This window comes from Botryllus schlosseri, chromosome 13, assembly GCF_051294905.1.
Source record: "Botryllus schlosseri isolate E-star chromosome 13, Bs_hap1, whole genome shotgun sequence".
NCBI lineage: Eukaryota > Metazoa > Chordata > Ascidiacea > Stolidobranchia > Styelidae > Botryllus > Botryllus schlosseri.
Window position 1 is genome coordinate 4,495,150 of NC_137248.1, and position 22,084 is coordinate 4,517,233.

The following is a 22,084-nucleotide window of genomic DNA, read 5'->3' on the forward strand; positions in this document are numbered from 1 at the left end:
GTCTTATTAGCTTATAGTAGCCCGCGAACCGGGAAACTCGTTGAACACAAAAGCTTGGTACATTTGCAGCGTCGCTATAAATAAGTTGGATAAAGCTGAGCCGCTAGTCTCGGACGAGGGGATATGCCAGTCCGATACGCGCCAAGTGGAGACCATCATGACCGGGACGACTATTCCTTTTACATTCGAGATCACGGATCTAGGAACTTTGCAAGGTCTCGAAGGTGATAACATTGATATACCTTATATCCCGGACGGTATCCTTTATATAATATTCATCTAGTTGATAATGGTAGGCTAAATATGTGGTGTTATTCTATAGAATCATGCACTGCATATAATGTTAGAAGACAAATATCCTGCGGGGGTAAGTCAGACGTGTATTCGACAGGACTATGGAAACAACTGGTCCAAGTCATAATTCTAGTTCTAGTATTTAGCGGATTCATACGTAGACTGCGTTGACGACAGGCGTAATATTCTGTCTTCCGCTGTAGGTTTGTGGAAGAAGATGGTGGCGAAGAAAGCAGAACAATGTCGCTTGTGAGCAATCCTCTTCAGGTGCCAATAGTCGGTAGACGGAGCGTTTCCCCCGCCAGGGGACAACCGGTAAAGTATACAGCCATTGGTCATGCTAATACATCAATTGATATGTTTTACCTTAGATAGGCATACCCGAGGCCTCGCTACGTTGCTGATCCCTGTAAACTATCGATGTGTGTGTCTTTTATGCTCGTAAAAGTATGCGATTCATCAACCGACTCTACTTTTTAAACTATATACTTGAGTACATGTCTGGCCTTCCGTTTCCCATGTACACCGGAAATAGTTTTGGCACAACTTGGAAACTGTTACATTACTTCTCCTTGAGTACAGGAAAGCTGACTACTTGGACTCACTTTGGGTAATTCATGTCTTGCTTTATAGAGTCCTCACCGACAGTATGAAGTTGACGACAGAGATCACGATTGGGAAGACCATCAGGTCAGGCGACGTCCCCAAGGACGCCCACGGAGCATGCATACAACAGTGAAGTGAGTATTTTCCGTCAATTAAAAGTTAGCAGCCTAACGGAACAAACATTCTAAAACATCCGCTTCTTGGTATGATAATGTATTATGGAAGTAGAAGATAAATTGGTTTTGCATATGGTCGATTTCAGTGTTTTTTCCTTTGTCAACCAGAGAACGGGGTTACCCGTACGTTTACGACGATTTCCCTCTGCAACCGTTAGTGCCCACTTATCAACCTCGCAGAAATTACGCGCTCTACGCTGAGAGGCATCACGGTAACCGGTCTCCTGATGGAAGGGGTGCGGATTATTACCAGGAACCGGACACGCATCAGGTATATGGCAACCTCGTCCGATATTGCTTATAACTACCGAGCGTATTTCGGCACCGTAAGAAATATGGAATGGGAATGGAATGAAATGGGATACCGAACCGGCTCAATACTAGCGTGAAGTAAATATCTGACGGAGTATCCGTATCTTATGTCCCTTTAACCAGCTGTATCCTACACAAGTCTCATATTCGTCCATCACGACGCCTCACTCACGCTCTAACACCATCGCTTCATTTTTCTTCATTACCAATCTATCATTCAGTCCCAAGTGAGTTGAGAAATATTCAAATTATATAATGATTTCAGCGTTATCTAGTAGCCATGATGTACCAATGCGTATGTACACGTAATTAAGGATTGTATTTATACATGGATCATCAGAGAAAATATATATGATCGACGATCTTTATAGTAACCACACGCAATGGGCCACGCTAAGAGTGTTCTAAGTATTCAGCGTTGCTGTTCAAGTATAAGTTGAGCTCAGAGCGTAAAGTTTTACTCAATTTCTACAAGTAGAAGTAGCAATTTACAAAACATGCCAAAACCACTTCAAATATAAGTTTTGACAGTTAATAAGAGGTCTCCACTCGAGATTGGAAGATGCATCCTCTAGGCCAGTGGTTCTCAAACTGTGGTACGCGTACCACTAGGGATAAGCGGGAGCTTTTCACGTGGTACGCGAGAAGAGTGCCGTGAGTAATGTCATACCTCAGATTGGCGAGCTTCTGCATAAGAAACAGTTGCAACTATTTCATTAAATGGTGTTTTCTTGCTTTCAATTGGTGTTGCGGTATAGTGCTAACAAGAATGACCATTAAATACCGGTACATTCAAGTCACATAAGTAATTCGGGTGGTACGCCGTGTAGTGAAAAACAAATTAGTGGTACGCGATGGGAAAAGTTTGAGAAGCACTGTTCCAGTGTCACTAAAATATTTACAGTCGTCCGGAAAATACATTTGGGAGTAACCGCGATGGCTTTTCACGCGATTCCTATGACGATTTGTCACATAAAATTGATTATAATAGGCGATTTTTTGACCTAAAACACGGAAGATTTTGACCTAAAAAAATCAAAATCTTGACATTATTTTACCTTGAAAAACTAAATTTTGACCAAATGGTGACCTAACGTATGCAAATTGGTTTTTTTTCCCCACATAATGTTAAAATTGAACTACTTATCTTCATTTCTGGTTGGAACAGAAGTAGTTTGCGCTGACAAAAACGTTTTTGACTTGAAGACTGACAAATTTTTACAAGGAAAAACTTTATTTAAACGAAATCTGACTCTATGGATAATTCCAGTACGTCACTTATTATGGTAAAAAATTTAAATTTGTTGTAGTAGAACGAATGATATTTTCCTACATTCTCGGGTAGAAAGTGTATGTCCTTGTTAAGTAACTTGCCAAGAATAGAGAAAGAAGGTTCAACAACAACAGTTGTTGGCAGACAACACTGAAGTGGTGTGTACACTGCTGGTGAAACACCTTTTTGCTTCATTCTGACAATGTTGTCCACATCACAATTTTTCATCGTGCGCATCTTGAGATAAGAACCAAGCAATGCCCAAGCAGTCTTGCTTCGGTTAAGTCGTTAAGATATTTCGGTACGTTGACCGTAACACCATGTCGACCGATTTTTTTCATTTGACCGTTTATGATTCACAATGAGCAGACAATGGGCCGTCTACAATGGTAGGCCTATAAAGTAGGCCACAATCTGTAAAATATCAAATGATAAGTTCACCGACCGTGCAAAATCTACGATACAAACGAAATGCAGGGGTAAAAACATTTTTGACTTTGCAAACAATTTTGACAATTTTTTGATCTAATGCTTCAATTTTGGCCTATTTTGACAAGTCAAAAAATCGCCCTGATGATAACGCATCCTTCAACTATTTTTTACATTGCACAATTCAAAGCGTAAGAAGTATATAGTTTTGCTTGCCACAATAATGATCAAGTAGAAGTGGATGTTGGCTGAAATCATACCGACTTGAATGAGTAGTTCAAGTAAACAAAGACTACTTTGGCTCCCCGACAAAGTAGGGAGCATTTCGTAACTGACCATCTCTGGCTATACGCATACTTTGGTTACCAAATTCGGCTGTACAGAAATGTTACCTCAAATTCTATCCTTCAGCGCCGAACGTACGACGACCGACAAGTCGTACGAGACGAGAGACGGCGCACGCGCAACGAAGACGAGATGTACTACGATGAGGAGGAATACGACGAAAGATCGCAGCAACCACCACAGCAACACCACCGCCACCGCAGACATCAGCAACAAGATAACGAACTTCAATCGATTCTCAACTGGCGTAAGCGCCCGCAGGAACCGCTGGTGCATACTGATTTCGGATATGAAGTGCCACCGATTAGAAGGTACATGACGTAGGTTTACTTGAACTTTTTATCAGAGGAGATCAACGTAGTCAGCGTTGCTACTTGTGTAGGAATTTTTACTTAATTACAAGTAGAAGTAGTGATTTCCGAACATGTCAAAAGTACTATAGATTCAATTATAAGATATAGGCCAGTAGAATTCTCAAGAAGTTTCAAAAGGTCAACATGGTCGAGAGGTCTCCTACTTTTTGCAGTAAATCGGACGTGGCGATCTCCGACGATGCGACATCAAACGCTACTAACGCAAAATAAATGGATAACAATACAAAAATGAGCGTTCTTCAAAAATATATTCAGTTGCCGTGATACAGGGTCTATTTCACTCGGCTCTCATGGAAATTTCAGTCGATAAACTGATGCTCACTTTACTGTTAACTACTTTATACTTATAGTTTTCAAAGTCTAGTAAATAGTCTTGCAAAAAGAAGCGTTTAGTAGAAGAGAAGTCGTCTAAAGACACTTGAGTAAGCAGTACTATAAGGGTTGCAAACATGTTTAAAACATGGCGTCACGAATCCTTATTTGCGACGTCACAGTGGACTGTCATCGACAATTGAAAATATGGGTAAATGTGGTTCCTTCGGCGTAAAGGGATTCCGACCACTTTCATAAACAGGCCCAAAATATCTCTAACCAGGACTACATCGTTATGCGGCATTTTTACGGTCGGCAGTCATCAGCATCAGAACACCGATTTCGTACGAATTACCTTTATATATTTCTTTGAAAAACTGTGTAAAATATGGTTTTAACGAAGTGTTTTAAAACACCATTTGTTTTAAATACAACTATAAGTACTAGTAAGCAAACTTTTTTTGAGTACTGCAAAAACATAGTAGTCTTGACGAAATTGGTGGTTGACCCGTGTTATCGGCGTGAAAAGTATATATAGCAAATAGCAACGCATTTTACAACTTTGATATTCATTTGATGCAGGCGTGCCGACCCGTCTCTGCAAGATGTCGACGATAGCTACGGCGCAGTCACCGGATACGTCGCAAAGAGACGGCAATTCGCTGTGGAGAACGACAATGACATGCAGTACTACCGAAATCCGAATTATCAGTGAGTCTCTGTAAATACAGTACATGGGTGAAAGATATGTACGTTTACCACAGAGTTCAAAAGTGGTATAGGGTGAAAATGATGTCATCGTAAATTTCTGGTGCCGAATTTGATGGTGCCAAACTCATTCGTACGGATGAATACGAGTTAAATTCACCAATCCTCATGGAGTTATATCCCATAAGGGTGCATGTACTTAGATCTGTTCACGTGCAACTGCTTTTTACAATTTCTTCCTCCAACCCTGAGGTATTTGTCATTGTCGTATATTACTTGTTGTCATTATTTTCACCAGTTTGAAGGGGTATGACAGCAGTTGTCTATGTTGTACTAGAATTTGCAATTCTGCAGTTGCCGGATTTTCACCATGGAAACCAGCTAACACACGATTTTCGTTTACATTGAAGTTGTGCGACAATGATGAAAGTTGAGTGTGTAGCGTTGAATCTTTCCGTGAACTCAATTAATGCATGGACTAACGACAATGTGTGCTTAAACTAGAGAATGATCGGTAATCTTGCAAACTGTCTATCGACACTCATAATCGTAATCATTGATCAATCATCGTGTTGGTATTTTTTAGATTGAATGGAATGATTTGCTGCATTTTCAGATACAGAATGCATGGTATGGACAGACCTCTAGTAACTGATAAGGATGTGGAGGATAGCATGGAGAGGAGCAAACTGGACAGAGCGCCGATGTTTGAAATGAAAATCCGGTCTCATGTCGTATGGGAAAAGGTATTCGTATGTGAAACCCGTTTGATACTTACAGGCATGGCTCGGGAATAGGGTTGCATTTATAACAAAAATATATTTAAAACAAACATGTTTACAACAAACCCCTTGTTTACAACATATTTTTTATTGTTTTTTCAAGCCATCACGTCACGAATATCCAATTGTGACGTCATAGTCGATTGACATTGACAATTGAAAATACAATGTAAATATAGCTCCTTTGTCGAATTATCTACGTACTATAGCTGTTGAAACGACTATTTCGAGGATTCTATCCATTCCATATTGCATACGTCGGCGTCGGTATACAACCCTATAGTCGAGAACCTATGACTCGCGAGCAATAAATGCCACTTTTGATGATGTGATGTGGATCTCTAATAAATGTTTAATTTGGCACTTACTTCGCATCTTACTTATCAATATTGCTGTTGGGTTTTTGTAAATTTTCACAACATGATTTTTCGAACAATAACACCAAACTGTAATAAGCGTGTTATTGAAGATAGTAGATTCACATTTTTACTGTTGTCTACAATTGTACGTGTTGTTTTAAGAAGGTCATGTTGATTGCCTCAAGTTTCAAAAAAATATCAGGTCGCTCTCCCGGAAATACAATAACAAAATAAAACATAGACATGGTTGTATGGCTCTTTTGGGAAACACTATTTAAAATGTAGCGCAAATACGTCTCTTTTTACAATATATTCATTCCTATTAATGTTGCTTAGATGAACGTAAAATTCACCTGCACGGTACGCGGAACCCCCACTCCGACCGTGACGTGGTACAAGAACATGGTACCTCTGGAACCGTCGCTTCACAATCCAGGGAAATACAAGATTTCGAAGCTATTCGGACTACACACACTGGAAATTAACCGGTAATTTGTCGCAGTTATCTCATTAGATAAATTAGAGCGAATTACCGGTAATATAATTCGTGAAATATTTCTATGCTCTAATTTTAATTCTAACCTACTTTATGGTTATCCTGAAAATGCTATAGGAGAATTGTATAGAATGAAACGAGCCAAGCTTGCTGTATATAGACAGGTGCCATTCTCGTAATTATGGGGATGAACTCTGATTCGATATGAACTGAAGTTGAATTATGTTGTTTTCTCAGAGCTTCAATAGAAGACTCCGGGACATACCGAGTATCGTTGCAAAATCGCAAGGGAGAGATCTCGTGTTACGCTACTCTACTTGTGCGTCGGTATGATGGCGGAAAAATGGGCGTGGTCGATTTGCGATCGGGATATAACATGAGGAAGCCCACCGATTACCCGGACGTGGAAGGTCTCAGTGTTCCTGGTACGGTCGAAATATCTGTCATGTGTGATGTCATATGTTTGTGCACGTATCATCGCTAATGTACAAGTTCATTTGAAAGGTTGCAAGCCGTAACGAGGTCTAACTGCAAACAACATAAACTTTGGTTAAAAGTATTTCCGGCATACGTAGGCACTAATGGGGAATGGGGATACAATTTTTGCATTGAATTTCCTAATAGAACACTGGCTCATATATTTTAATTTTGGCAAAGGTGATCCTGGTCTGGCGCAATGCAGAATTAGTCCGTCAGATATAGGTTTCTCAATGATAGTCGGTGCATGTAAAAGCACGATTATTACGTCAAACATCAACGAAAAAGCATAGTGGTATAAGCATTAAACGCTGCATTTAGCAAATTAAACTTTTTTCTCGTTTTGACACATAAACGTTGAAATCGTTGTGGCAGAAAATTGTCACAGTACCAGAAAAATGAAGTTACTAGCTTACCCCCATACTGTAATTAATCGTACCCCATTGCCAATTGGCAACGCTGCACTCGCATAATGACTACGATTCATTCTCGCCGCTTCGAACCATGTATTGTCGGCGTCACTCGCACGCGTGTAAAGATCACCTACGACACGTTCGCACCAGATTTAGGTTCATCCGCAGTCATAACCAACACGACTTGCCTTGGCTATTTGTCGCATCGCGTGAGCGGAAGTCATTCATCTCGCCGCATTCCGTACATTATCGCGTCATAAAACATCGTCGCGACCGTCGTCCGATACAGACGCGCTGGGATTTTCATCTGCACGCACCATCGCTAGCAATCGAAAAGCGTCGGTACGAACATCATGATTCTACTGAGCCACAGACACCGATGGGAAAGTCCGACTCGCTTTTCAGATAGAGCCCCTCACACCAGTCGGATTGAAGTAAATCAATACGATGAACTACCGGACACGGACGCGGCCAGGCGCTTCAAGTCTCAACTGGATAATCTGGATTTTGACGTATCCAGGCTGATGAAGGCAGCAAAATTCGAGAAGGATTTGAGCAAAATCGGGAGCAAAACCGGTGATTTGAGGTCGCAAACCATCGACACCGATTCACCGGATTCCGGAAAGAGTATCGGTACTGCACCTCACCAGCCGTCGCTTAATTACAGCGGTTTGGTGACTTTCGCGGACGGCGAAAGGCGAGGCTCTGGTATCAGCGACGGAGGAAAGGGTTATCTGAGCGACGTGTCCACCGACAACTCGGACCATTCTGCGCATAAAAACCGCTTCAAGGTGGCCATCGAAGTCAGCGTCACTAACGAGAATAGACGAGACAGCCTGGAGCCGTTCGAAAAACGCGTATCCTCTGACAAGAAAGCCGTGGCGGAGATAAAGGACGGTGATGTGGAATCAAAGGCGCAGCAGGCGACTGGTGCCAATGGTAGCGACAATGTCGCCGAAAAATCTGACTAACGACTCCGAATATGAATGAAATACCATAATGTAGCAACGGTTTAATACATAATGATGACTGCATCCAACGATGCACAATCAAGCGTCTTCATGACAAACCAATATAGTATATAAAGTCTGGTCCGCTTCGTGATTAATATTGTGCATTTCATGTGGACGAATATATCATGCGCTATCCGATAACACATCTGCACCTACCAGTGGGTGGTAATTTGAATTTTGCGATGAATATTGCGATACTTCTTACTCGATTATTATTATACGGGAATACAGAGATTATGGGTATGACTTTACAAGACCCGAGCCTGATCGATTTTCGTCGATGCGGTAGGAATCGTTGGAATCGTTTGTGCTAACAATTAAAGCCATGTAAAATAACGTAGTTGTTTTGTTACTGCAGTCGTCTAAAATTATACATACGAAGATTGGACTGGGACCTAGTAATTTGTTGATTTAGGGCTGTGCTTTGCTGAATCTGCTATCAAATTCCCTTGCACGAGCCAGTTAAATGGTATGATATAAAAAGCGGTTGAATTGAGACTACCTATATGCGAGAGGCGGTCAGTAACGGAGTATTTCTACTTTTACTTTTTGAAGTACTCGAGTCGGTTTTGCCCGCCTGAGCTACGTACTCAAATAGATCAAGTAGCCTACCACTCACATCTTGCCATGGTAAAGTAGCCTCATCGAATCTTCTTTGACCTCAAGACCAAACCTACTTTCCAAACCTTTCGTTTTCCGCTTCCACTCGAGGCAGTTTTGTCTTATAAATTGCTACTTCGACTTAAATACTACTGAGTGGCAACGCTGACCACTTTGACAACCTCTGACCTATGTAAGCTATATAGTTTGATGATTCATGCGAATGAAGAAGTGAAACTTCAAGTAGACTCCAGGATCCACAGAACGATTCGGGAAGCGACGAATTCAAATCGTTACCGTTCGAAAATTCAGGAGTAAATCTGTAACTGGTCTCTCTTACCTGACTCACACAGTCGCTATCCCGGTAGCCTGTGAGCTCAGCGATTGGTGCCGAGCTCGCTGTTAATCGCCATCTCACATTGGACGTCAAAGCGATGCGTCTTAGAATCTACGTTGCGACGCTATTTCGTACGTTATTATGCGTATAGGCGACTACGCGATAAAGTAGTGACAGTATTTGATTGCCACAATGCTGCGTTTGCGGCCTTGTCTATGCTGAAAGTGAAAGAAGTCGGTCCAAGATTCAGTACGAAAACAAAATAATAAAATCTGTTGAATCTTATCGGACCACACCAGCTTTCACGGTTCAAGAATCGAGGTTCAGTTCTCGAGTCGTTTTAGGCTACCCTCGCTTCGTGACACCGCTTTTCGGGAAGACCATCAAAGAAGGCGATGCAGTTATTGTCACTTGTGAAGTCGAAGCAACGCCGGCCCCGGATGTTTTCTGGACTTTGGGCGGTAAGTATATCGAACCATTGTGTGCTAAGCTTAGCATACTATAATTGAGCTGGATAATGCTTATTGAGGCAAATAATAATCTGATTAATATAATTGATGTTATGCGCTACGCCGGCTACAGAATACCAACCTGAATTGAAGGACACGTTGCATAAATTAGCCTACTAATTTAAAATTAGCATTTCAGCAAGTCTTGCAATATACGCGAATGCATTTTCTCTTACTATATACATGGAATAACAATGACTGGTATAGTTGTAGCCTATGCCTGTCTCGATACTTGATACTAGACTCAGAATCGAATCATTGAGGTATACTCAATTTTGACCGGTATTATAGTTGTGTATCGACACCTTATGGACTAAATCCGGTGGGTGACAGTTTAGGAGACCGCAACAAGTCGTTCGGCATCCTCCTATATCAGTGGTCGAAAACCTATGGCTCGCGAGTCATATATGGCTCTTTTGGGTATAAGATATGGCTCTTTCACATATTTTTAATTTTAAACCTAATTTTATCGATATTGCAGCAAGTTGTCAGTAACTTTTCTTAACGGCCAGAATAATTATTCTCGTGGCAGCATCAACATGTTGTTGAGAGATCAAGTCAATGGCGTATCCAGGGTTAAGGGCTTTGACCCATTTTCAAAATCCTAAAATTTAAATTGCTGTAACGCTAGCGACCAATATCCCTCGCGAATTCGAAGTACCCGGCATCGCGCGCTGCGTGATCTTGGATTGCACCATACTTTGGTTGATCAAGAGAATAGCAGACATGGACAGACAGACAGACAGACATACAGAAGTTTATTTTCAAATGCAAGAAAGTATTATGGTGAAATGGTGGCCAGCGATACGACCATCAGGTCATTAAGTCAGCTGGTCACCTTATACATTATACAGACAGTCATATATAGGCCTATATGCAACACCAATTACATATATCCCATATATGTAGATCTATAATGATTAATGATTTGGCATATCACTGCTGTCAATCTAGCTCAGGGGTGGGCAAACTTTTGAGCTCGCGGGCCGCATTCAACATCTGAATCCATTCGCGGGCCGCACTATATAAAATTGGGATCATAAACCAAAACGCAATATTGCTGGTATTTGATTATATAGTGTGGACATGGAGATAATATATATGCTTATTTGAAACAAACCAAACATTGCAGTGATGATATCGTACACGCGCCAGAAACAATGGCGAGATTTCATAGGCTGGTCGACCTCAATAACCAATTTGTCAAAACTATAGAGATGAAAGTCTGTTGTCCCGATTCTTAGAACAGGATTGAAATTTAAATCTGTGAGCAGTGATCTGTTCATAGATTTACTAATTCCGCTTTGGGTTCAGTTCCAGGACACACAATGCTGACAGCATCATAACCATGTTAGCTTCAAACACGCTTCTACCATATGTGTAGATTTCGCGCTCCCTTATCGTCATATCACAAAACGCAACCAGGATGTTATAGCAAACCTAACGGATAGTTTGGTGGCATGGGAGGTTACGACTGTTGATGAAAGATTTTTAAATATGAAATTCATACTAAATACAGAGCAATAATTATGAATTGGAAGGAAATCGCGCGAAGCGCGAAAAAAATTTTCAGTCGAGCTCAGCTTCGCGCTCCCCTTCAGAAGCTCTCATGACTCCAAGGGGCACGCGTCCCCCAGGTTGAGACCCACTGTCTTAGAATTATCATGGTGAAATATACTAAGACAAGGTTTAGTCAAGTCCCTGCATTAATTCGATTTTTAGTACGCATTTTATCAATATTTTTAATAAGTTTCTTTAGACTCTCGCGGGCCGCACAGAAAGGTGTTACGGGCCGCATGCGGCCCGCGGGCCGTAGTTTGCCCACCCCTGATCTAGCTATATGCAAAAACAAGTAAGTAAACAGTTGGTAAAATAACAAATAACAAACGGTACCGAACTACCAATGGTATGAGAATGAAGGAACTAAACAATAGCAATTTGGTTATGATTGCAAGAGCTGCTTTTTATAATGATATTTAAATTCGTTGAAAGACATATTTTTGAATTAGCATGGGAAGGCCTATATGACAATCTAGTTTTCAAATAGACATTGTCTTCCTTATCTACGCCGAGAAATGAACTGCTTGGAAATGACATTCCAATTACAAATACAAATTACAAACAACACTTCGCTATCCACGTCCAAATTGATAAGTAGTGATGCGGTTAGATTGTAGGCGAGTAGTGCAACGTTTATGTTACCACCGAATTGAGAAGTCGGTCAATATTTATTTTCGGAATAATCGCTATAGTTATATTAGATTTATATCAGTTATTATAAATTCTGAGCTATTTACGATGAATTGCGCTATCAAGGGCTGATTGGTAGCCTATACGAGTTTTTACAGGGAAAATATGGCGCCCACGACGAATCCCATGCAGTGACTTCGAATTACTACTACCATGACGTCACGAATTCAATGGTGACGTAACAATTGATTGACATGTATGGCTATTTGGGCGTCAAAATGGAAAATATAGGGCTAACATGGCTCTTCAGACGAAAAAGGTTCCCGACCACTGCCTATATGTTCATTACATCGCATTGTGTCTTATCGCATAGTACATTGTGTGTGTCTTGATCAGATGAAGATATAATATTACGGTTATTGATTACAATCCTTCAATAAAATCCGCATTCCTATAGGGCGAGCAATCGACGAAAAATCATCACACATCAAGCAGACTTTCGACGGCAAACAGGCAACGTTGATTCTACTCAAAGTATTCACTGATGATGAAGGTAAATTTGACAACTACACTACCAAGAAAACGGACCTCACATCCGCATGCGTGAATTCTTCAGGAGAATACTGCTGCCGGGCATTCAACTCGTGCGGCGCGGCAACCTCTCGCTGCTATCTGCGAGTTGTAGGGACCGAAAGTCCTCCTTCCGCGCCTTGCTGCGTAGAGGCCGTCGAATCGACGCGCGATTACGTCACACTGAGCTGGAAATGTCCCGGATATGTTGGACATTTCGGCGGCGCCGCGGTTGAAGGATACTACATAGAGACGTAAGACTCGTGTGACTTTGTCGCAATCGAGAGCAATGGTCAGTGCCCACTTGCACTGATTAGTGAAGTGGTTATATTTGTGAAGTAGAAATAATGCAGATTCGGGATTGGTTGGCATCACTTTTTTGTTCCCGAAATAGCCCGAGCAAACATATTTTCGAAAATTGCTCTATTTGTAGTATCGTCAGTCATTGTGCGTTGCCGCGAAGGTATGTCTAGCAATGTCGGCAGTAACCCCCCCCCCAAAAAAAAAAAAAAAATCACTACTAAGATCATATGCGACACCTCCGACCTAAATAAATGACTCAAAAACTATTCACTTGAAATCTTTTCAAACTAATCATTTTACTGCTGCGTGAAGTATGTCTTTGGCTTGTCTTGGATATATATATACTGATGCTTGCATTTGAGTAGCAAGTCATGTCATTACTTCGACTTCTAATTGAGTAGAATTTGTTATTACTTAAACCATCTCGGCGAATCAATACTATATTTGCTTACTCGTCTGCAGCTGCGAAGCCGGTTCCTGTGTCTGGAGGCCGTGGAACAGACAGCCTGTGAAATTGATGAGGTCTCCGGTCACTGGGTTAGAAAAAGGGAAGGTGTATTTTTTCCGGGTGAAATCGCTGAACAAATGGGGCGTCAGTCCCCCATCATTGCCCAGCGCGGCAGTGGCATTGCGCGACGCAGGCACCCCAAGACTGCCCGAAGGTGGGTGTGCTATCCATGGTGAAAACGATTCGTTTTAAAGACCTTACGTCGGCATTCTAATTAGTCAATTTAAATTGTACTGTTTTTCGTAGAATTTGCCGATCCTTCTACTTTGATTCCGCCTGTCATCGAGGAAGAGCCTGAGGTCGAGGGTCAGGAGGAAACAAAAGAACTCCCGGGTTTGTACGATACGTTGATGGATGTATCTAACGACTGATTAACAGGGCTGAATCGAGTATTAAGATTCGAGTACACATAAGGAAGGGTTCTTCAAAAGAGGTTTTTTGTCTTCAGTGGCACCCTCTGCAATCAACGTCACTCCCAATAAATCCGGGAGTGGAATCGTAATTACATGGAAAGGATCTGACACGGACAGCATAGGTATGTCATGTATATCCAACCTTTGGCGGCGCGCGTTGTTTTAAATACGTCTACATCGTCCGAACCATGGTTCACAATCGAACGGGGATTTCTGTTGTCGTATTTTGATAATATTCCGAAATTTAGATATTTTATTCTTAACCGGTACCTTGGAAGGGCGTTCCAGCATTTATGCATCGGTTTGAAATAGATGTCTCTTCTGTAGCGGATGGGTATCTGATAGAATCGAAGGAAGAAGGTGCCGTCGATTGGAAAACCGAAACGAGTCTGCCTCTGAAAGTAACGGATCCTTATCCAGTAGCGGGGCTCGAACCGGGAAAGACTTATCGGTTAGTATAATAAACACATGTTGTTAAGGTGCATGATCAGGCCTGCTACTGACGTAGACTTAGAAGGAACGCCGTCCATTTTTCTAAATATTAATTAGAAGAAGCGGTTTCCGAGACATGTTAAAGGTACGTCAGATGGATGTAGAAAATAATGGGATAAATATTACTGAAGGAAGTAGTCTTAGAAAGTAGATTTGGTTGATGGTTCGCATACTTTTAGCATGGCTACTTTGGAAATTCCATGTTGCATCTTTGCGACTAACACACGACTATAATAACAGTATAATGATATTTTCGAGAATACATCCATTCAGTGGCCGTGCTACGCGAGCCCCTTCCCCAGTTGTCACGTCAGTTCCACTCACAAAACTGATATAAAGTCAGACATCTCTCATAACTTCTTTCTACTTGCACAATCCAAAGAGTATACGGTAAGTGGTTTTGCCAATAATAGCTGAGTAGAAGTGGATACAAAGTAAAGTGAATTCATTGCCACTCGAAGGAGACGTGCAAAGACCAAACCTGCCTGAGTATATTCTGACAATGTAGAAGTACTTAGCTACTGATCACCTCTGATGATAAGCATACCATGGCAGCGATGCAATGCATTCAATGCACTCTCAACACGACAGATTCCGGGTATTCGCAGTGAACTCCGCCGGCTGTAGTCCCCCGTTGGAGTGCGCTTATTCTGTGACCATGAAGGGGAAGGAATCGAGAATCGACGAGCAAATGAATCGTAAGCGACATTCGATTTGTGCTGCAACTATCAGATTCGTGTCTAATCTTTCTTGTAAACCAATACAGAAGAACAGGACATATCAGATTTGGACGCCGTGCAGCAGATGGCGGTAGATGATGCGGATGGTGACCAAGGTTTAAGATTTGTCAATGGCTATAAAGCAGTGGTTCTCAACCTGGGGGGGGGGGCGTGAAAGCATCTGAGGGGGGGGCGCGAAGAAGCGGTCAGCTAAAAAAAAATTCGCGCTCTGCGCGATTTATGTCCAATTCACGCGTGTTACTCTATATATAGACCGATTTTCATATTTTTGAATTCTCTCATCAACAGTCATAACCTTCCATGCCATCTAACAATCTGTTGGGGATGCTAGCATCCCGGTTGGATTTTGTGATATGACGATAAGGGGGGTGCAAAATTTTTCACTATCATAAAGGGGGGCGTGTCTGGAAAAAGGTTGAGAACCACTGCTATAAAGCGATTGCTTCGAGGCCAAGATGACAGGAAAATATATATGTCTTAAAGTCACTGGTTCTTAACCTTTGCTAATCTGGCAAACCCTTACGCTATAATCTGCAAACTTTCGGCGTAGCCCAAATTTTGGCTTGAGTCGCATCATTACTACAGAATACTGATGCACAAAATGAATTGTAGAGCTTCTTGGAGGTACAGAACTTCAATATACAATTGAATAGTATATTCATATTGAAATAAACCCGAATATTTTCGGCTGACACTCGTCAGGGGTAATCGTCAGCAACTAGTAGAGAATTGGAAAGAACATCGTATATCAACAATCGTATCAAAAAATATGACGTCACCAGCATGAAATTTCAAACGAGAGAGCGTTCAATGTACTTTTTTCAGGTGGTATACGAACTCCTTTTGTTGACAGAGTTTGGGTTGGTGTATTTTGATAAAAGTCGACTCCAAGGCACACAAATGGAAGTGTGAACGACCACTCCCAATGACGCGAAATCTGTCATCTCGATAATTATTCACACAAATCGGATTATCTAATAGATGTTTGCCGATGGCAGAATTAATGGTCTTTGATCTGTCAGCATCAAGCTTAAAGGATGAGTTAAGGGTGAGCTTCTCACCGAGCCTGGTGAGCGTGTTCTGATAAATCTGGGGACATGCTGGCTTATACGTTCCTGCAGACGCTTTGACGACAGATGCCGCGTCGTTGGGAGGGGCCGTTCACACTTCCATTTGTGTGCCTTGCAGTCGACTTTTATCAAAATACACCAACCCAAACTCTGTCAACAAAAGGAGTTCGTGTACCACCTGAAAATAGTACATTGGACGCTCTCTCGTTTGTAATTTCATGCTGGTGACGTCATATTTTGTGATACGATTGTTGATATACGATGTTCTTTACAATTCTCTACTAGTTGCTGACGATTACCCCTGACGAGTGAAAGCCGAAAATATTCGGGTTTATTTCAATATGAATATACTATTCAAAATGAATTGTACATCCAGGATAGTGTTATAAGTGCAAAACCGCTAAAACATGATTTCTGCACATAACAAGTTTATAATCTATAGATATATATAGACTATATTGAATATTTACTGCAAACCAGGATGAGTTCTGCAGTAGGAGTCGAGTATGTGTCTGGAACTCCGCCGAACCTCACAGACTGACTCAATGAACCGCTGGAGTTTGTATAAACCCGGATAAGAATCACTGTCTTAAGCGCAGTTAAATGCAACTGTGACTGATTTTGGGGAGCTATAGGTATAAGTGAATAGGCTGCAGTGTCACAAACAATACGATCCATCTGAATGCTTATAGACCGATGTGACCATAAGTATCGTCAAGCAGATTGATCACCACCCGTATAAAAAATCACAATATCAGTAATAAATAGTGCACGTCGCAATTCACCACAGGAAAATGTTTCTGGAATAAATATCTTCTCAATGAAACGCGGTAGAGACATCGTTTGGTGGTCTCTGTTCAATTCAGCACGATTGGCATACTTTCGATTATATGGAGTAATCGTTTCAGAACTCGGCGTGAACCAACAAATAGAGAAGAGTTCGGAGGAAGATACTGTTGAAAAAGTAATGCGTCTGTGTCACGTTTTCTAATCTCGCATCTTAGGAAAATAATCTTTACGTTTTAGAAAGATGTTGGTGAGGATTGCTTACCTGCGAAGATAGAAATAAAGGACGAAAAAGTACAGAAAGGCATATTATCTAAAGTTCCTTCTGCTCCTGTCGATGTCGTCGAAATGAAGGTATATTTATAGATATCGCAGACACATCTTGAAACTATTTTCCTATCACATGTCAAACCGTAACGCCTGTGTGTAGGCGACGAGAGAATTCATCATGATCGGATGGACACCCCCCTTTAAAACGTTCGGACTCGATCCCGCGTATTACGTGGAAATGAGCGAAATTGGCACCAGTGAATGGATGATATGTAACCAGTCGCCGATTGGGTAACTTGCTGTCATAAAGCGGTCGAGAGCCTGTTGTGTTCGAATTCTTTCTTAGATTGACTCATTACCCGGTTGTGGGTCTGAAACTCGGATGTTCGTATCGTTTCCGCGTGCGGGCCGTGACTGAGCACGGTACCAGTTCGTTTTCTGTGCCCAGCGAACCGATCGTTGCGAGTGACGGCATAAGTAAGTAGACTATTTAAGTGAAAAGAAGTATGTTTGCTTATGGTTTATCTATTCCAACGGTCACCAACCTTTTTGATGGCAAGAGCTACGTATTGGGTACTGATTAATGCGAAGGGCTGCATTCCGTCCCCCGCTGTCTTCCTTCCGTCTACTCGAGTCAGTTTGAATTTCTTCACTTTGGCATTCAGAGCGCTGGGCAGGGTTTCCGTACCTTACCATGTAAATATAATATAACGCTTCCCGAGACTCAAGACTAGCATCTCCGGGTTCAGTTGCGTTGCCACAGAGGGAGCCAAAGCGCCCATATCCCCCACCCTTTTTCTCGTCGTCGAAAACGAGAGATATTTCTTTCTCTTTTCGTCGAAAACGAGAGAGCCAAGCCCAAACCGCAATGTAAATGGTCCCATCGACGAATCTGCCGACAGCGGTCGTAATTTTTCGTAGTTTGCTGATATTCCTCACTTTCAGAACCTCCTAACTGGTGGGGCGGAGTTCAGGGCATATTCAGAGTGGCAGACGAAGACGGGAAGCCGTCGGTCACGAGGGACTCGATCAAGGTTTGCTGGGACCCGCCATCCACCGACGGTGGATCTCCTGTCACCGGATACTATTTGGAATGGTAACTATGCTCCATTTATCAGTGGAATGTTGTATTTGGCGATAACAGTTTGTAGCCGAATTTCAAACCGTTTGACAACGAAAAGACAGTCATGCTAGGTATGTAATTCAATTATCGCTGTCAAATGAATTCAAGTTGAAAGGGATGTAATAAAGTGACTTGGAAGAATTCAAAGATTCGAGAATCATGACCCGTCACGAATCGTTTCATCAAATATTCGACTAGGATTCGAACCCGCCCCTTAGCATTCTGCTGCGTACACATGTTCAAATCTGGCGTTAATGATGAAATGGTAATGATGTAATATCGCGATTAATAGTGGGGTGCTGCCGAGGTCTCACCTAGTGAGAGCACTCTAATATGTTTTGCCTACTACCACTTCTTACTTACTCAAGTACTTAACATTTTAGACTACTTCTAATTAACAATTTCCATATTTTAGGCAAAACAAGGTCTAAATCAGAGGTTCCCAACGTAGGCGATTTGGCGGTCTAGGGGGGCGAAGATGACCAAGGGGGTGATAGGAGGGCGAAAATGGACAAAGGGGGCGAAAATACCGAAGGGGGCGATAGGAGGGCGATGGCGCGTTAAAACGGCTTAATTGGAGCCAATTCGGAGAAATGACCATTTTTTAGTCAACCCACGAAAATTTAGCTGCAAAATTGTAAAAGTTCGACATTTTTTTTAGTCAACCAACCGGTAATTACAGTTTGTATGCTCGTTGCTCGGTTCACAAAATTTCTGGGCGATGATCGGTGTGGAGCTCGGAAAGGGGGCGTTGAGCCGAAAAAGGTTGGGAACCACTGGTCTAAATGGATACTTGTACTTGTGTTTGAGTAAAAATCTACGACATTACTTTTCCTTCAGCGACAACGGTGGCTACTTTTCCATCTCTCCTCATAATAACTAGTTCAGTACCAACGATGACTATTTTGACCATGTCTATGTATTTCGACAGTACTTTTGCCAGTATCGCATAAGTCTATGAATCCTTGCATTCAACTGTAGTCGCCCGGCCGGCGGGAAGTTCAAGCCGGTGAACAACAAGCCACTTAATCAGCGACACTTTACCGTGGACGGCCTCGAGTCGGAGGTAGAGTATGAATTCAGGATCCGGGCTTGCAACATCGTCGGCAGCGGGGATTGGAAGGTGCTGCCGAAAAGGGTGATGGCCAAAGATCCGGGTTAGTATTATATACTCGTGCTTCTATAGGGCTTAGTTATCATGAAGTGGCGGTAACGAAGTGCATCTGCTTTTTCGGAATGGTCAGGTACGCTTCGCTTACTTACACTTACTCGAGTGGTTTTGTTACTAGACTGTTTCCACTTTCGCTTAGACAGTTTTTAAATCAAAACTAAAATTTTATAATTTGGATTTTAAACCCAAAGTTGCTTTGTGATAAGTATGCGTTACATTTATGAGGGAAATTGTCATCAAATCTTGTCATATAGGCAGTGTGTTGCGGTAACCGAATGTATTTTGGAAGGTTGCATAAATGCATACCTATTTGTAGTGCTAGTTGGTGCTATTTGCGTAGCCGCTGACTACCCCTTAATCAAGTTTGCTTATCTAAACTGGAATGTGGTTGATATTGATGCTCGGTTGAAATCTTGAGCCTTTGGAATTTTCACAGAGCCACCCAACCCTCCGACTGACGTGCTGCTGACTGAGCTTCATGACGAGTATGTGTGTTTGAGATGGAAATCCCCGAAATTCAAGGGAGACGCAGATATGGTGGGGTATATCGTGGAAAGGTACGAATTCCCATTTCGAATAATATTCGGCGGCATTTGTCTCGGAATGTTATCCGTACGATGTGATTACATCTCTGCAGATTGTATTGAAATTGCGACCTGCTAAGAACCTGCCGAGGTTTTTCATATTTGCACTGTACTCACTTACTTACTTAGACTACCCTCACTTCCACCTGACAGTTAGTTAAGAAGTCTAGAATACTGACCTGCGCCGATGGAAGCGCATCGCCAAACATTTTTGGCAGCAATATATTCATGATATAATACATCTCACAGATGTAAGGAGGGTAGCGACATCTGGATACCGTGCAACAAATTACCCGAAGACGCGCAACACTGCAAGTACAAAGTAGACGGTCTGATCACCGGTAACGGGCTATAGTTTATCGCTGGCAAAAATCGCATTGGTTGACCATGGATGTTTTGTTGAAGGACAAACGTATTTCTTTCGCGTGAGAGCAGTAAACCGCGTCGGAGAAGGCGAGCCGTCTTCTTCGTCATGTTTCGCGACGCCTGGCGAGGATTGGGGTATGGTTAGAATTTGCTGGAAATATGATTGTTTAATATTTGGTTATGACTTTATCGCAGCGAGTGTGGAGGAACGCCAGAACGCTATGTTGGATAGCAAGAGGAGAAAATTGGATGCGGAGCTAGCCATTAAAAGAGCGTTGGAGGAGCAGGAGAGACGCGAAGGTTCCATATCGCTGGTTTATTTAGTTGTGCCAAGTGTTTATCTTTTCCTCATTTGGGCTTAACAGCATTCCTGGATGGCATCGTGGACTGCGCAGTGGATCTGGGTGGTAGGGCTTATTTCGAAGCTGTAGTGAAGGACCCCACTACAGATGTGAAATGGTGTCTGGGTAACGATAAAGAGGTGAGAATTATGACAGTAATCGCGCGGCCCGGAGCTTCGGCAGAGGCAGTTTTGAAGTTTAATTTATAGACACCCGGTAGCCACACGTTTAGTTCACAACTTTTGTCGGTTGAATGTCGGCAAAATTCTAATTTTACGGTGAACTTTCAAGAATCAACATTAGCCGAGGATGTAATTATAAGACATATATGCAATTTGAAGAGCTTGTTGGAGGTACAGAACTTCAATACACAATTGAATAGTATATTCATATTGAAATAAACCCGAATATTTTCGGATGGCACTCGTCAGGGGTAATCGTTAGTAACTAGTAGAGAATTGGAAATATATGCAATTCGAAAACAAATATTAGAAATTTCAATTAAATCAGATTGAATGCTCTGCTAAGTCCAAAGTAGACCATATACCACGGCACGGTACGGGAAGACAAGGTTCAAAAGCTCTAAATAATGATGTTTTACTTCTCAAATTAATGGAAAAGCGCCCCACTTTTTATATTTTGCAATTGAAGTCGTTACCTGTAAAATACCGACAGGAAAGTTGACATGGTATCGGGCCACTTTAGTAAAACTTTAGTTTCACACTAAAATATGCGCGTCATTCATGACTTGAAGTTTCAGCACCCTGATAACATTGTTCTGCGACCCTGACATACTATACTACCTTTAGATTGATCTTCAACCGGTTAGCAAATACGACATTGTTCACGTTGGAAATAAGAGATCGCTGATCATAACGAACTGCCAATATGAAGATATTCAACTGGTACACTGCATCGCTCTGTACAACGACTGTACAACGTCGGCATGTTGCATTGTGGACGGAGGTACCTATACATCTGATTGACCCTTGAGAATATGGTTACGCAGCTGAGTTGTTTATTTTCGTTGAGTGGGCAAAATGCGAGATGGAATTTGCGACTCCACGTTGTACAGAGGTGGTTATTGTGGTCAGGGTTTGGTACTCCAGTAGTAGACGTAGATTTCTACTCAATTATAGGTAAGAGTCGCGTTTTCTAGTACGTGCTGAAATTACTTCAAGGGGATGTAGAAAATGAAAGGCCCGAAAAGTTCCCGAATATTTAGTTCAAAGAAGTGGGTCGAGGGGTTGCATATAGTTTCAGCAGTTGAATCTTTGCAAATAGATTCAGTTACCCCGATAGAGGAGTTAATTCATGCGGTTCTTATGACTATTTCAGTGAT

The 22,084-nt window shown here is 41.9% G+C and overlaps 1 protein-coding gene across 2 annotated transcripts in view; it reads left to right on the forward strand.

Moving 5' to 3' along the window:
* LOC145454595 (uncharacterized) overlaps window positions 1-22,084 on the forward strand; it is a 37,863-nt gene continuing 15,779 nt past the window's right edge. The window contains exons 1-30 of one of the 2 annotated variants that reach the window (XM_080332587.1): window positions 1-224; window positions 498-609; window positions 928-1,034; window positions 1,185-1,347; window positions 3,502-3,746; window positions 4,704-4,832; window positions 5,446-5,575; window positions 6,307-6,458; window positions 6,704-6,891; window positions 9,651-9,767; window positions 12,463-12,558; window positions 12,622-12,829; window positions 13,341-13,540; window positions 13,633-13,719; window positions 13,835-13,921; window positions 14,127-14,250; window positions 14,883-14,989; window positions 15,058-15,126; window positions 17,010-17,065; window positions 17,128-17,241; window positions 17,318-17,448; window positions 17,504-17,634; window positions 18,103-18,253; window positions 19,262-19,437; window positions 19,888-20,008; window positions 20,285-20,376; window positions 20,441-20,536; window positions 20,597-20,701; window positions 20,767-20,882; window positions 21,552-21,708. In XM_080332587.1, the coding sequence (XP_080188713.1) occupies window positions 124-224; window positions 498-609; window positions 928-1,034; window positions 1,185-1,347; window positions 3,502-3,746; window positions 4,704-4,832; window positions 5,446-5,575; window positions 6,307-6,458; window positions 6,704-6,891; window positions 9,651-9,767; window positions 12,463-12,558; window positions 12,622-12,829; window positions 13,341-13,540; window positions 13,633-13,719; window positions 13,835-13,921; window positions 14,127-14,250; window positions 14,883-14,989; window positions 15,058-15,126; window positions 17,010-17,065; window positions 17,128-17,241; window positions 17,318-17,448; window positions 17,504-17,634; window positions 18,103-18,253; window positions 19,262-19,437; window positions 19,888-20,008; window positions 20,285-20,376; window positions 20,441-20,536; window positions 20,597-20,701; window positions 20,767-20,882; window positions 21,552-21,708 (3,868 nt within the window). In that variant the 5' untranslated portion in view covers window positions 1-123. The remainder of the gene's footprint in view (window positions 225-497; window positions 610-927; window positions 1,035-1,184; window positions 1,348-3,501; window positions 3,747-4,703; window positions 4,833-5,445; window positions 5,576-6,306; window positions 6,459-6,703; window positions 6,892-9,650; window positions 9,768-12,462; window positions 12,559-12,621; window positions 12,830-13,340; window positions 13,541-13,632; window positions 13,720-13,834; window positions 13,922-14,126; window positions 14,251-14,882; window positions 14,990-15,057; window positions 15,127-17,009; window positions 17,066-17,127; window positions 17,242-17,317; window positions 17,449-17,503; window positions 17,635-18,102; window positions 18,254-19,261; window positions 19,438-19,887; window positions 20,009-20,284; window positions 20,377-20,440; window positions 20,537-20,596; window positions 20,702-20,766; window positions 20,883-21,551; window positions 21,709-22,084) is intronic. The other variant, XM_080332589.1, reaches the window with a different exon arrangement.